The sequence below is a fragment of the Poeciliopsis prolifica genome, unplaced genomic scaffold (genome assembly GCF_027474105.1).
Source record: "Poeciliopsis prolifica strain line A6 unplaced genomic scaffold, Auburn_PproV2 SCAFFOLD012, whole genome shotgun sequence".
NCBI lineage: Eukaryota > Metazoa > Chordata > Actinopteri > Cyprinodontiformes > Poeciliidae > Poeciliopsis > Poeciliopsis prolifica.
The window spans coordinates 8,647,890-8,662,807 of record NW_026562387.1 but is presented as its reverse complement, the minus strand read 5'-3'; the positions used below and the strand labels follow the sequence as shown (position 1 = coordinate 8,662,807).

At 38.0% G+C, this 14,918-nt stretch overlaps 1 protein-coding gene across 3 annotated transcripts in view; it reads left to right on the top strand.

Annotated features, from left to right (window-relative positions):
* The window catches only part of sema5a (sema domain, seven thrombospondin repeats (type 1 and type 1-like), transmembrane domain (TM) and short cytoplasmic domain, (semaphorin) 5A), a 138,448-nt gene that overhangs the window by 100,876 nt on the left and 22,654 nt on the right, over positions 1 to 14,918 (top strand). For all 3 annotated transcript variants that reach the window (XR_008606471.1, XM_055037520.1, XM_055037521.1), the window contains exon 16: positions 9,887 to 10,112. Coding sequence is in view for 2 of the 3 variants with exons in the window: in XM_055037520.1 (XP_054893495.1) it covers positions 9,887 to 10,112 (226 nt within the window). In the remaining variant the exon portion in view is untranslated. The remainder of the gene's footprint in view (positions 1 to 9,886; positions 10,113 to 14,918) is intronic.

Sequence of the window (14,918 nt, the reverse complement as noted above, 5' to 3'; positions counted from 1 at the left end):
GAGAGAGAATGAACATGATAGCTTCTCACATCCCACTTGAAAGTGGATTAAAGAATATGGGTCACGGCCTTGTGAATATACGGGATGTGTATTTTTGTCTGTAGATTTTCTTTGAAAAGTGGTAGAGAGTTGAAATGGCTTACTGGTTAAGACACAAAACACATCATTTGAGCTGTGAAATGTAAGTTGTAATTTTTGTGCACTTAATATGTGGATTGTATGCAGGCTTTCATGTTCTTAAACTGAATTTACAGTTACATAAAATTGATCCTCTTTAAAGATTTGTTCTGTCTTACTTCTTAATACTTTCAATATTCAAATTAATTTCAATATGAGATATGTAAACAAATACAAAAAAAGAACATTTTTAAATTATGAATACATTTATCTAAGAGATAGAAATCCAAACCAACCTCGCCTAGAAAGATTATTGGTCACGCCATGTTGTCTTAATCAAATGAAATTCTGGACTTTAACTAGTCCAGAATTTTATTTGTTTTAGCCATGCAGAGAGAGCCATGCTGGTTTTCTTCTGATCGTTACCACATAACCAAAGTGGGCTTGAGGTGACAAACTGATTCTACTGATTTCTTGGTTCCATCCATCTTGGGATTTCAACCAGATCATAAAGCACCAAAGGAGCCCAGTCCAGTCCCTCTAAACACCATATTTAATTTTTGGTGTAAGGCAAGTTTTTTTTATACAATATATATGGGACATGTACCTTTCATAATGTTCCACTAGTCTCTTTGTCCACAGAATATTCTGGCAATAGTGTTGGAGGTCCTTAAGAGGTTTTAATTTGAACAGGTGATTTTTGTGTCATTTTTGCTGTGAGTTTCACCTTCAAATTTTTCCATTAAGGCAATTTTTGTCCAGCCTTTTTCTTGTTCACTCAGACCTAAGAAAAGCAAGTGAGGAATGCAACACTTCTTGTGTTTCTCTTGTTGTTGTTTTTTTTTTGGTGACCTCCTGGTTGAGTCGTTAGTTTGCTCTTGGAGTTACTCCAAGTCAACTTTGGTAGACAGCTTACTTGTAGAATAATTCACAGCTGTTTCTCCATTCTTGGATAATGGTTGTAAGTGTGGGTCACTGGAGTTCCAGAGAGCATTATGCTTCTGTCGATGTCGATATCTACTTTCTCCTTTATTTCCATGTTTACACATTTACATATTGGCAGTTGTTTGATAGTCTGTCGACTTGCGCCATTCACATCCAGCCTGAATCATCCTGGCATACCTCTGCATTCTTTTAGCAAACTCAGCTCATAAACACAAATCCAATGTTGGCAAAGAGGAAATCCCATCACCTACCCGTTTTTCCGAAGGGAAAGCCCATCTTTGCCTGTTGCCGTTTCTCATTTTATTTGATATAAAGTAAGCAGTTTATGTCAGAGACAGTTTAGTTTGTTGTCAAGTAATGCAGAAGTGAATGTCAAACATTGCACTCACTTTTTCTAACCATATAAAAAAAAAGTAGCTCTGCATTTGCTTCCTTTTCTCTCTTAGATGCTTGATTTTTTGTCCCCCTTTACCTTTGCTTTGTTTTCTCATTGGCTCCCTGTCATCTTTCATTGTGATATGTGCTTAATTAGGCCGGTCTGAACCAGTGGAGTTGTAATTGCACACAGACTTCACAAACACTCTTTTGTCTGTGGAAGCTTAGGACAGCTTTGTAAACTCCTAGTATAGCTGCATAGTCACTTTGATCAAACACGCATTTTCTGGCTTTCATTTAAAACTATGATAATAAGCCAAATGGCAGCAGATGCTAATGCAGAGCAATTACCTCTGTCTACTTTAAGATACCCAGCTTACCTACTCAGTACTGCCAAATTATCTAAATGGACTATAATACATTTTATTAACACATTTAAACATCCTCGGGATTATGAGAGCAATAGCAATATACTTCTCTCATAACAATGTTTCTTTTTACATGCCATCTGTCTGATCATTTCCTTTTGGTTACAGTCATACTCCTTGAAGATGTTCACATACTGCATCATATAGAGATTATATGTCATGGACCAAGACAATTAGTACATAATCCCGAAGTGGGAAGACAAAATGCAGGTCTCAGGTTTGATTAGGTCATTTTAACACATGGATGTGTTTTAGTCTAAGCCAGGCGTTCTCAGAATAATTCAAGTTCCCCTGCAACTTTTAGATTCATCCCTTCTCTAACCCACTTGGATCATCAATAGCAGCCCTCTGCAGAGCTGAGTTACTGTTGGAGAGGGAATTCAGTCTTTTGACTCAGGTGTGTTGGAGCAGGTATGCACCTCAAGGTGTAAGACACAGAAGACATCTCTGACTGTGCAGCAATTTGTTTTCTACTGCACATAATGTTTTACTTGCCGGACATACAGGCTCAATATTGGTTTAACCTGAGCAGAGCATCTTCTTCCTTATTCCTTTGTCGTTACTTGTGGAATACTGCAAATGGGACTCAATTAACAATAGCTTTTTCCCATGACACTCTTAACATAGACGAGATTTGTGGTGAGTAAGACTAATAACTGTCTGTGAACCTTTGCAGCTCCTTCAGAGATACCATGACCTATTTGCTTTATTCCTTGGCCTTAATGAGGTTGTTTGTTTCTGAACAAACATCTGAGGCCTCACAGAACAGCTGCTCAAACTGAGATTAAATTACACAAAGGTGGACTATCTTTGCTTTTACAGACAACTGATTACGCTAAATTTTATTCATGGGTATCAGAGTAAACAGGCGTTCATATTTATTTCTATGCTACAAACTTATTGTAGTTTTTGTCTTAATTGGATGTTTTTAAATCAGGTCTCCTGGGGAGATTTTAAAACCAAATTGGTCTCTTTGACTTTGACAACGCTGCAGGACGTGCATTTGCGTATTCATGTTTACTGATATTGATACCATCACATCCACCTGTGGTTAACTCCAGGTGGCTGCCAGATGCTGATGGACAGAGATAAAGCAACATCTGCTCTTTGCTTTTCAAGAGAGAAATTGCAAGACCTACAAACTTTTGGAAGTTTTTGGGAAGTGATGCCAGTCTGCTATAAATTCTTCCCCACCCCTCAGTTTTTCTGCTCATACGTTCTCCTCAGGGAACTCACATCACAGCAAGACAGAGTAGCTGAAGTGAGTCTTCGCTTTAAGCAGAGGTGACAGTACTCGCAATTCAGCAACCTCACTGTCTTGAATACATAAGGCTTTAGCATGCCTAATTAAAAGACATCAGATTGTGCTATGTCTCATTTTATTTTTTTTATTACATTCTGGATTTTGTGCATAAGTCTCAGCTGCAGTTTTTGAGCAACATAGATTTTGATCTCAGAACAATTGAGACCACACTAATTTACCTTCATTCATCTCAGCCCAGCTCCCTGCAGCAGTGACACATTGCTCTGTCTCTACACAGGTCTATATCCCCAGTGAGGGTGGGAAAAAATAATCTGTGTATTGACTGAAACAATTTTAGCTGTGGTTTCCAAACAATGATGCACTGAAAGTTTGAAGGATGCACATGTAAGTTGGGTGCAGTACATGTCTTCTGTCTGATTACTCAGAAAATATGCAGCTGTAAAATAAATGAGGTCATAAAGCATTGGATAAAGCAAAGGCTGAACAGTATTTTGTTCTCAATAACAAATTAAAAAGCATATTTAGTGTGCCTGATTAAAGAAACAAATTGGAAGACATTTCCAATTTTTTTTTCCAAATAAATGTTTGAATATTTCACTTCAAATAAAAAAATGATAAGTGCTGTTTTTATTAGCTTTTTTCTTATTACATTTAAATATGGAAGCTTCATCTACATTTTGGAGCTTTTGATCAAGGGTTTGCTGCATAAATTGTAACGCATTTACAAATTTCCTAGTGGCACCGTGTTTTATAGTACATAAGAGAACATTTTAACAGGGTCTTGTCAAGAGCTACAACTTCATTCTAAGCGCTATGCTGGTATTCTCTTTGATTCTTGGTCTCGTTTGATGAAAGGCTGCTTGCTGCTAGGTTTAGTGAGCTTCAAAAATATATAACTCATCGTGGTATTTCCTACTGTGTACAGTAAAATATCCCCCATAATCCAAGGATCAAAAAGAACTGTGCCATTATGCTGAGTTTGCCACGTTGAATTAGATAAGTTAAACTCGGGCCATACAGAACTGATGGAGCACAGAGCTGTTTAATGAAATTGAGAGCTGTTCTATTTACCTGTAAGGAGTTCAGTCATGCAGACAGGCTGCGAAATGAAAGCTAAGTACCTGATGTTTGTGCACACAGCCGGATGTGTGAGCTTACTTGTGCATTTTTATATTGTTCTGCGTTAGTCACTGCATGTGCACTGGTGTGTAGCATGCCCCCGGGTAACAGTGCGCTTCATTATGGAGCCAGACTGGTGGTGGGAGAAAAAACAGAGAGAAGAGAGGAGTCGGTGTTTGACAAAGCATGTTTTGGTCGATGCTGCTAATTGAACTGATGTGTCATTGAAACTTGAAGAACATTATAGGTCTCTACAATACATAAAGATGTTGGGACAGCACAAAGTTGCCTACTCCCACATTCCACATGTGGCGCAGTCAAATAAACATGGACGTATGAGTCTGTAAGCTAAGGCATTTTATAATAACCCATGCTGCTCACACACTCTCAGCTCGCCCAGTCCAATAAGACGTGCAATCACTTTAATAAGGGCAAGAGACAGGAGAGGCACGGCTTCCGATGCCGCCCTCCCACATAAGAGACACCCAGAGGACCGTCTATGCCTCCAATCTTACACAGAGAAGTAAATATATACAGGGTTTTTAACTGTCTTCTCCACATCCTCCCCTTATATTATGGATGTTGAGAGCTCAGAGTGCTTTGCAAAACATTTTTGCATTTTGTCAACCCCAAACTTTAGCGTATTTCATTGGACTTTATGTTCTTTAGGAAAACACCACATTATCACAGTGCTAACACAAACATTTAAAATGAAAATGTGATGAAAACATTCATGAAATATTAGCATGGAATGATTTAAATAAAGGATTGTCAAGACCTAAACAAAATTTCAATTCAAAATTTGTGGCAAGAGTTGAAAATTCTCCATGCAGTCTCACTGCGCTTGTGCTACTTTGTAAAAAAAATCAGATATGCAGTGCTGATGGAGCCATATCTCCAAAGACTTGAAGGCTGTCACTTTCCTTCATCTTCACAGTTGTGCACTACTTGTGTAGGTTTATCACATAAAATACTGATGATTTACATTAATGTTTATGGTTATTTCTGAAAATGTTTATTGGGAATAGATAATGCACCTTGCTGATACAGACTGTGTTTTTCTTTCATATGTTTTTTTTTTTTCTTCTTCTCGAATTTCATGGGCTTACACCACCCTAAAGAAAGTAACTGGAAATTTCTGTGGGTGGAAACAGAATGAGTTGGGAGATGCCTGGATCCGTAACGCAGCCATGCATAAACAAACAAACACGCTCGCTCCCCACACACAAAAATGAGAGTGCAGTGCGAGCGAGTCAGAAGTTTTACTCAGTTGTCAACTTGACAGTCCGGCATAAGCGCAAACAGCCCAGGCACAGCCAAGCATATACTGACCACCCAAGCAGCCTGTTTGTGAAGATGCTTTGCGGCGGCGTCCCAACCCAGCCCTCCTGAGCTCCATTCAGAAACCCATTATGGAACTGCCCGCCTCTGAGCAGCTGCCTGTTAAAGGTGCTGCACAGCAGAAAAACACCACTCTCTGTTGGCCCTCACTGCTCATCATCGCATCTCCGGAGGAAACGACTTTGGGTTTGAGCCGAAAATCGGCCGACTAATTGAATCTAATTTTGCCTTCCTCATGCCACCTGTTAACTCGGCTTTGCTGAATTACCACGCTGAAATTAATGCTCTGCTAGAAATGTTTCGTTTTGTTTTTATCAGTTTTTATCACTTATTTTTTATATTATTCCATGGCTTAAACCATGAAATATGGCATTAAAGCCCAGAGAGGAACGGTTGAATGTTTACACAGAGTATCAAAGTCTAATCTAAATGTTTTATTTCTTTTAGGAAGAAACATTTGCTGCAGTCAGGCTGTAATGCATGCGTAACATCACCTATTCACTGCCCAAGCACATCAAATGCCTTTCAAATTGATGCACTTTACTTCCTTGTAGGTGTATGTGTGTTTTGGGGTTATGTTAGCTTTCACTACTATATGTTTTATGCATTATTCAAAACTCTTTTAAAGCAGTAAGGATTGTTTTTGTTCTTTATTGTTAGGCTTTTGTGTTCACAGAAAAGCCTAACAAAGCTCATTTATTGCAGTAGAAGACAATACACTTTTTGTTATCATTCAGAGTTTGGATCTGGATTTAATATTATCAACAGCAGGAGTCTTTAATTTGATTTTTTATGCATCAGAGTTTTTTGCAAGACCACCAGTGAAAGTGTGTCGGTATCACAGCACATTGCCATAACTTCATTTTATCCACCCAGATGTCTCACAGTACAAAAATATAGCATTTATTCAAATTTAATTTCCAGACACCACAAGTGAGTCTGCATCTATCTCCATGGTAACAAACTGCTAAACTGACCAACAGGGGGCAGAAGTCTTCTGTAATTCAATAACGTCTTTAGGCATTAGCTCAGATGCGCCGCAGTTCCAGGACACACAGAGCCCAGTCCACTGCTTCATCATGTGGCTAGAAGGACGTCAGCTCCCAGGTCTCTTGTGGTTGTCAACTAAATATTTACCATTCTTCATTGTTCCAATGCTTTTCATATCAACAACAATAATGAAGAGACGAGCAAATTAGGTCAAACTCACTATAAAGAAAAGATTATTTTCATCTTTCAGAGTTTATCATAAGTGCTAAGTACGAGTTTGGTGCGCTCAATAAAATAATCTGTGACTGCCTTGTTAAAAAAGGTTTGGGTTACCCTTTGAATTGACAAAACTTAAAAAAGAAAGCCCAATAACTCTCATTCCCTTCATAATTCTTCACACAATATGCTTGCCACTCTACATCACATTTAAGAGCCTCGATATTATTTTGCAGTTCAACTTTTAAGGACTTCCCATTTTAACATATTGTGTGCTCTCCAATTTATCATAGTAGTCTGAAATGCATTGCTTTTATGGGACCATTTTGTTTGAATAGTCGGTGTCTGTATTAAATATAATATAAAGCTTGGGTCTTAGCATGCAAATAAGGGCATCATTTGAAGTCAGTTCAGTCAATAGGATGTATTTATTACACTGTATTACAAGGTATATACTTATTACCCTGTAAGCCGTATATAGTGGAGCAAAGACCTTGAATGAGGTTTAGCTCTAAACCCGGTAATTATCTCCTCAGCCCTCTGCATCAATGCTAATCCACAGAGAATAAAGGCAGAAATGCTTACCAGACAAGCCTCATTAAATATTTACTATGTTTGGCCACCATCTACAACTTGCACAACAAACACCCACAGATCGTTTGGCTTGCTTTCCCCTGGTTCATGCCATGTGTTGCTATCCCGTCGCTGCAGGTGAGACGGTGACACATTGGGTTGAATTTTTTTTTTCTTCTACATATTTCACATTATTGGTTAATAATCTCAGATTGTGGGCTAGTCTCTGATGCGTGACCATGTTAAATATTAATGTCTTGGGATGATTACTGCGCGAGACGGAGAGAGGCAGGAAGTGTGATGGAGCTGACACCCCCCATTCATCATGGGGGCCTTAACAGAATCTAAATCCTCCCTGTGTTTTTAACCTTTGTACTCCAGGGAGAAGAAGGGGGAAAAAGAAAGCGTCATGACAGGGGGGGAAGAGAGCGATGAAACTTTGATATCGCTAGGAAAAGGGAACGGCTATAGATCCGACACAATTCGAGTTATGAGCAATGCGTGAAAAATGGGTGAACAGAATGTAAAGATGGATGGATGGATTTGAAGCAAGATCATAATGTGTGATTGGGAGGGGGAAAAAAAGGAAAGTGAGATGATGAAAAATAGGACTGCATAATATTTAAAGTATAGAGCTCTTTTTCCTCAGCTGACCTGTCAGGCTATCCCATGTGACGGGCTGACGGATGTGCAGAAAGGAACTCTTATCTTATTTTGTCAAGGTCTGGCAGTCACTCAAGTTCTACTCAGCATAAATAAACAAGTGGGGAGGAAAATGGCAGCCGTCTCACCTTCCCTTCAAGGGTGTCATTTACTTCACATTTGTCACTTCCTCAAACTCTGTATTTTCCGGCTGAGCATACGGTGGGGCTGGACTCCCATTTACCCGCTTAATGTCTCCTTGAATCATATAATCAAGCAGAATATTGGCTAAGGGAGATGGAGGAAATATATATAACTATGGCACTCCTGAATAACTCCCATGCATCATACCGTTAGAGCTCCAGAGGTGTTATTCATTTTTACTGCCCAGCACCCAAAACCAATCCTACGTGGGTGGAGGATTTGTTATTACTATTGTTGTTGTTATTTTCTGTTTTGCTTTTTTGTCAAATTCATTGGAAACTGAAATGCCACTTTAAATTCAGCATTCCATCCATCCCCAATGGTTTCAAATTAATCTTGATCAATGACCTTTTTCTTGGTTTGTTTGTTTTCTAATGAGAATTTTCCCTTGTGTCTTGTTTGGACTATAAGAAATATTTGACTAATGCTTTGATCTGGTAGATTCAGGAGAGATACTGAGTTAACAATCCAATTCTCATTTTATTTTACATGGCCTAAAACATGTTGTTTCTACTCAACATTAAATGCTAAATGAATTATTTTTTAGCCAAATGTTTACAGCCTTGGGAGTGATCCAGTTTTCTTACTTGTTCTTGGCATTTTATTCAAATGTGCCAAAGATGAGAGACAACATCTTTCAAGCCTTCAAAGTAAAAGCCTTGAACATATGCTTTGACAATTAAATAAGATTTTAAAACTCATTAAAATCTTACTGGATCGGCTCCACTTATAAAAGTCTCGACATGTTGAAGGGATGCCTGAGTGGAGGTGCCTTAGGTTGTATATTATTCTCTTTTGCAAGACGGTTGTTACATAATAAAAATATGTTGTTTTCTTCTCCAATCATCTAATTCAAAAAACAAAACAGGAGACAATATTTGATTGTAATGAACTACATTTGCAGGCAGAATTTGGCAAGGCTTTCAATGGTAGAGTCAAATACTCAATATGCTGCTTAAACCACAAATGCATCCTACTTCAATTATGGAACCACTTAAGGGATAATAAACAAAAATAATAACAGGATAATAAACATTACAGATTTTCTTACTTTCTGTACTAAGTTCAGTTGTGTGAAATAAATGAAGCATAGCAGCAAGAGATTTTTCCTTGAGAATTGTTTCGCTTGAATCATTCAATTCACATTTAATTATTACACGTAGAGATTGTCTCAAATCACATGGCACTCATTTTATATATATATAATATTTTATGTATTTATATATATATTTCCTGTACTGTGCTCCAAAACATCAAGAGGGTTGTCTTTTTTTTCAAAAACTTTTTATGACGTCCAAATGATGATATCCAGTTTTAGAGTTCAATAATGTTTCAAAAGCATTTTAGGTTTGAGTATTTTGACTCAATTGGAGTTAACAAGTTTTTAAGGTTGAGTGACAGCAAAAGCTTTGAAAAGTCTGTAGATGTCGCATAAAATAAGCTGTTTAATGTGATGAGTCACTGCTGAGACTTTCAACAGTGATTGTCCTCCTCATTATGCATGAGAAATACACCAGAAAACTATGTCATGCTAATTATTGCCTAACTGATGTGATTACCTCTTCTTCCTCCAAATGCATCAGGTTCACCTGCCCGTGAACGTGCTCAACATAAGCTCTCGGTTTAATGTGTTTAATGCCATTTTCGTTCTTTTATTACTCTGTGCCGACAGGAGTACCAGTCCTGCAACACCCTGCCGTGCCCCGACCTCAAGAAGACAACGCCCTGGACTCCGTGGACACCCGTCAACATTTCTGACAACGGCGGCCACTATGAGCAGCGTTTCCGCTACACCTGCAAGGCACGCATCCCCGACCCAAGTCTCCTGGAAGTGGGGAGACAGAGGATTGAGATGCGCTACTGCTCGAGCGACGGATCCACTGGCTGCTCCACTGACGGTGAGTGAGCAAGGAGACAGATGGGCTCTTTCCAGCCAGATAAGCCTCTGGATGTTTCCATTATCTAATTCCAGCTGGCTCCCCACATCTCTACAGGCTGGTTGTTGTCCTATTAATTTGCTTATTGTGTAAAACTTTTCCGCGTATGCATTTCCTGAAAAAGTTAAATGAGACTTGTATAATTTGTCTCTTGTGTTTCTGATCCCATCCTTGGTGACATTATCAGTGCATCAAAGCAGGAAAGACATGTTAATGAACTTCCAATCCACAAAGCTCATCATAGATTTAAAACCAACTTTAGCTCTCATGCATTTTCTGTGCACACAAAAAACAGGCACATGCACACATCCAGATGAAATCAGGTATTTTACACTACATAAAAGATACATAGCCTTTTTTTCTCACATCTTGATACTTAATCAGACTTAATCAACCTAGTTTAAAACAGCTAGTGTTACCAAAGTGGCTTCTGTGAGGCCACACAAGGAAGCACTGTGCTTTACATGTTGACTTAAAACAGGTAGGCCTCAGTTTAATTAATATGTTATGAATTAACATATCAGAAGCTTTCAAAGCTTTGAGTTAAACATCTGGCCTTTACAAAATTCTAAAAAGGCATACTCTATGTAAGCCTCTAAATTTAAACATAATAATTTTTCCTCTCAGAATCTTTGGACCTAAAATAGGAAAGGTTTAATCTAGTTAAAAGTGATAAGGTAGTGACAAAAATCGTCCTTTTAAGCATCTAGCTTAAATATCTAGCTTTATCTGTAACGAATGAGAACAGTTGACTTATTTTCTCACATTTCATGCATCTTGCAGCTGCTCCTGTTTGCACCACACATTCGGCAGCACCCTCGACAATTTCAGAGTTGTAAATGTTTGTACAACCAGTTTGCTAATTGACAAGTTGTTTATGTGCTTAGATGAGGTATTTGTATCTGAGAGGAAGCACTGCACAGCATCATAAAAAGAGGTTAAAAAAAAAGCTGCAGCAGTTAAAGTTTGTTTATGGTGTTCCTTTGCGCCTCTGTTGGGGGGGAAAAAAGATTCAGACAGATCGCCTTGGTAAGCTGTAGGCCTCCCCTTCTCTTTGACTTCATTTTCATCTCTGGGTGGTCTGCAACCACCACCACCCCATGTGCGTGCTGCAATAATCACTGAGGTTATCCTTAATGCACACTATCGCTGGGATTGATCTTTTTGATCTTTCTCATCTTCCTCATTTCTTGTTGCTAATAGCTGTCTTTGAGTCGGAGATACCAAAGGAACATGTTCTCGTCTCACTTTGAAGCCAGAGCTTAAATGTTCCTGAAGGGTTTTAAATGAGCACTGACAAGCACAGAGGAAACCTGACTGCAGAATCAAAGTTTTACGAGGAGTGACAGCCGCACACATTGGATATTTAGAGAACAAAGAGTTTAGCTTTAATAGGTCTGTCTTGACTGGGATTAGTGGGAGGAAGTAACAGACAGAATGTGTTTCATTATAGGTTGTCACCACCAGTCTGACATCAGATTAGCTTCAGCGTTAATTACAGCAATGAAAAAGCAAAAGGCTTGTGTGCTCAGTTGTCACTTTTGGCTACTTGTGTAATTTGGAAGTAAGTAACTATTAGCCTTGTGTTGGTAGACACAGTAGTTTTGTGTTCTTTGTGAAGGTTTTTCACGTTACAACAACAAACTTGAATTTATTTTAATGTATTTTATGTGAAAGAAGAAGCAAATATTTAAGATATGAAATAAAAAGTAGATTTGGTTTAGATTTCCCCTTTTACAAATGAAACATTGGAAATCATTGCATATGTTTGCACTTAGTCTCTTTTATTGTCATACATTCAAATAAAATCTTGTACAGCCAATTGCTCTTGGAGTTAACCAAACCTAACACCTCGTAGCCTCATAAAGACTAAGAAACACAACACTCGTCAGAGAAAAAGGCTATGTAGATGTTTACGACAAGTTTAAATTGGAAAACCACATCCCAACCTCAGAAATGGCAACTCTGGAGGAGGTGCTGATATGCAGCAGTGTGTTCTTTATTTTTAGCAATTTGTTTACCAGTGAGTTACAGGGGCGGGCCAGCAGCCCATGAGCTTGGTTTAGGGATGCCTTTTATCCGACAACACAATGGATGAAAATACATTGCGATTTTAAAACAAACGGACTGTAGTTTCTGCGTAAAGACGATTTTTTTTTCTTCAATCAAAACTATTCTGTGTTTAAGTATTTAATGTCATATTTAACAAAAATTAGCCAACAAAAGTTAATTAAATAAGCAGTTAAAAAAAATATTACTGAACAAAAAACAATATCTGAAACTGTTTAGTCTTATTACATCATAAAAACCCCAACAAAAAGAAACTATTGTAACTTTGATCTGCATGACAATAAATTGAGACTAGAGCAATTAGCCAGTACTTAGCATTTTAACATATATTTTCAGCTAGTTTTCCTCTTATATTTCTCATGACAAGTCTGGCAAAATAGTTCTACTCAGAGTGAGTCTTTCTCCCTTTTAACACATTTTTCTCTATTTTATTTCTTTTGTGATGAAATAAGTATATGTTTTTTGTGGTGAGCAAATATGGATTCATTTTAATTGATCCAACAAATTGATTATTTCTGAACATATGATGCAGTATTGTTGTTAGGTTGTCTTTCAAGTCCCGTGTGCCATGTTCCCATCCAATAACACAATTCAACGCATGTCAAGCCAAGAAAGGGATGATGGAGCCATGTAGGCAATGTTTGCTGACCTGCTGTTCTCCTGCTTGGTCCTGTGTCATCATTGATCCTCCATCTTGAAAAATATCTGATAATTTGGGCATTTGGTTGGATATATTTGATTCTCTGAAGGAATTTCTTTAAACATTTTATGGAAGAAACTCCCACTTAGAGGGTAACGCCATCTCTTCCTCTACCAAATAACATTCCTTCAGTTAGTTTGAGGGTTTAGCCTCGATGAGTAAGTGCAAGATATTGGTGTGCAGCTCTGGTGTTTCCCAGATCGATTGTTGATTTCTAGACCTCAATATGAATCAGGTCTCTAAGGGGTGTTAAGTCATATTTGTCGAAAAGGAGGATGAACATCGCCGGTCCACTTCCTCATTTCAACCTCTATCAAACAAACCATCCATCTGGAGACCACTGGTGTGTGTGTATTAGTGGGCGTAGGTATGGCAGGGCTAATATGTGTGGATTTACACATATTAGTGAGAACTAAAGTTTTTCTTTTGTTTTTTTTTTTGCTGTCAGAGGCATTTATTTTACAAAGCCCTTCTCCTGCTGTCCCTCTTCCAGCAATGGATTGGGTGCCCAATCATCGAGAGACAGCACTTAACCTTTCCTAAACTAAGAGGCTATCATAAGATAATTACCCCCACAGCAGTGGTGTGTATTGATGTCCACTGCTGGAGCAATGGACACAGAGATGCCTCTGAGATAAACAGTCAAAAGGAATGATGTGTCACTTCATAGAGATTTGTCATCTTCACCAGCTATCTTGCAATTGATTAAAGCTCCCTGCAAAATAGAATAGGTTAATGCATGAGGTATAATGCATTATACCTGGAGTGTATAAATTCATTTCACTTTATACACTTTATATACAGTGAAATATATATGCATTCACTACTTCTGAAAAGATCTAATTTCTTCATTTAGGATTGTCTGGTCAACTGTAGATCAAGTTAGAACTCACCAGATTCTTGTCACTAGCTACATTTTTAACCTCAAGCTAATCATTAACAACAGTTTTCTTAGTAAAACAACTGATTTATACTCTTCTCACTTCACGTGAGCTCTGCCATTTAGTTACTTGTTTGCTTTGGTGTTGTTCAGTGCCTCCCGTTTTTACTGATGTTGCTTCGCGGCTACATTCAACTTCCCCTCTGCAGAGCTGGAGTTCGTTTTTATATTTTATTTTTGTCTGCTGTTTGCTTGGGCAAAATGTCACTACGTTTGAGGATCACAGCAATCAGATCTACGTGACATTTGGACGATTATGGTAGCATTCAAAGACCTGGCAGATGTTATTGATCACACCTGGGAGGAACATGTGCACCATGTAGATAAGGAGAATTAATCCCATGTCAATACAGAAACTAAGTTATCATTTGAGTTATGTTCACCAGCTTCCTGACCTCCCAGCCTGTTTTGTAGTAGCTGTGTGCCACATTGTCTCCCCTACTAAGATCCCTATCTATCTTTATTATGAGTCCTAAATTATGGATATAATTTAAACAAGCATATACAATGAGCCTTTGCATAATAGACTGCCTTGTTTCATATCGCTGATCATGGCTTAATGATAGCAATGACTTAATTACTGGCAATCTGTAGTGTTTAAAAGACCTCTCTTGTCATTAGAAAAAACCTGGTGATTAGTGTGGTTTCAGCTTTTATTCTTTCTTCTCATCACATTTCACAAGCATGAGAACAAGCTATCATTTAATCCAAAATAAACCATGCCAGATGCAATTTTGCTTTCCTTTTTTATTTTCACTATTTAGACATTTTTCAGATTGAACTAAAATATTTTTACTGGAGTGTTTTTAATGCTTAGCTGCTTTCTTTATGGTACTTCTTTATGGTGCTTTCTTTATGGAATCAAAATTAATTCACAATGGATTGTGATTGTATTATTAGTCCACAGCTGTAAAATAGAAGAACAAATTTACATGGTTTTCAGTGAGGTGTTTGTTGTTCTGAAAATATTGCATTTATGATCAGTCTAAATAAAGGTCCAGTGCAAAGAATTACCTTCTGAAGTCACCTGATTAGCAATAAGGTTTTACCTGTGAGC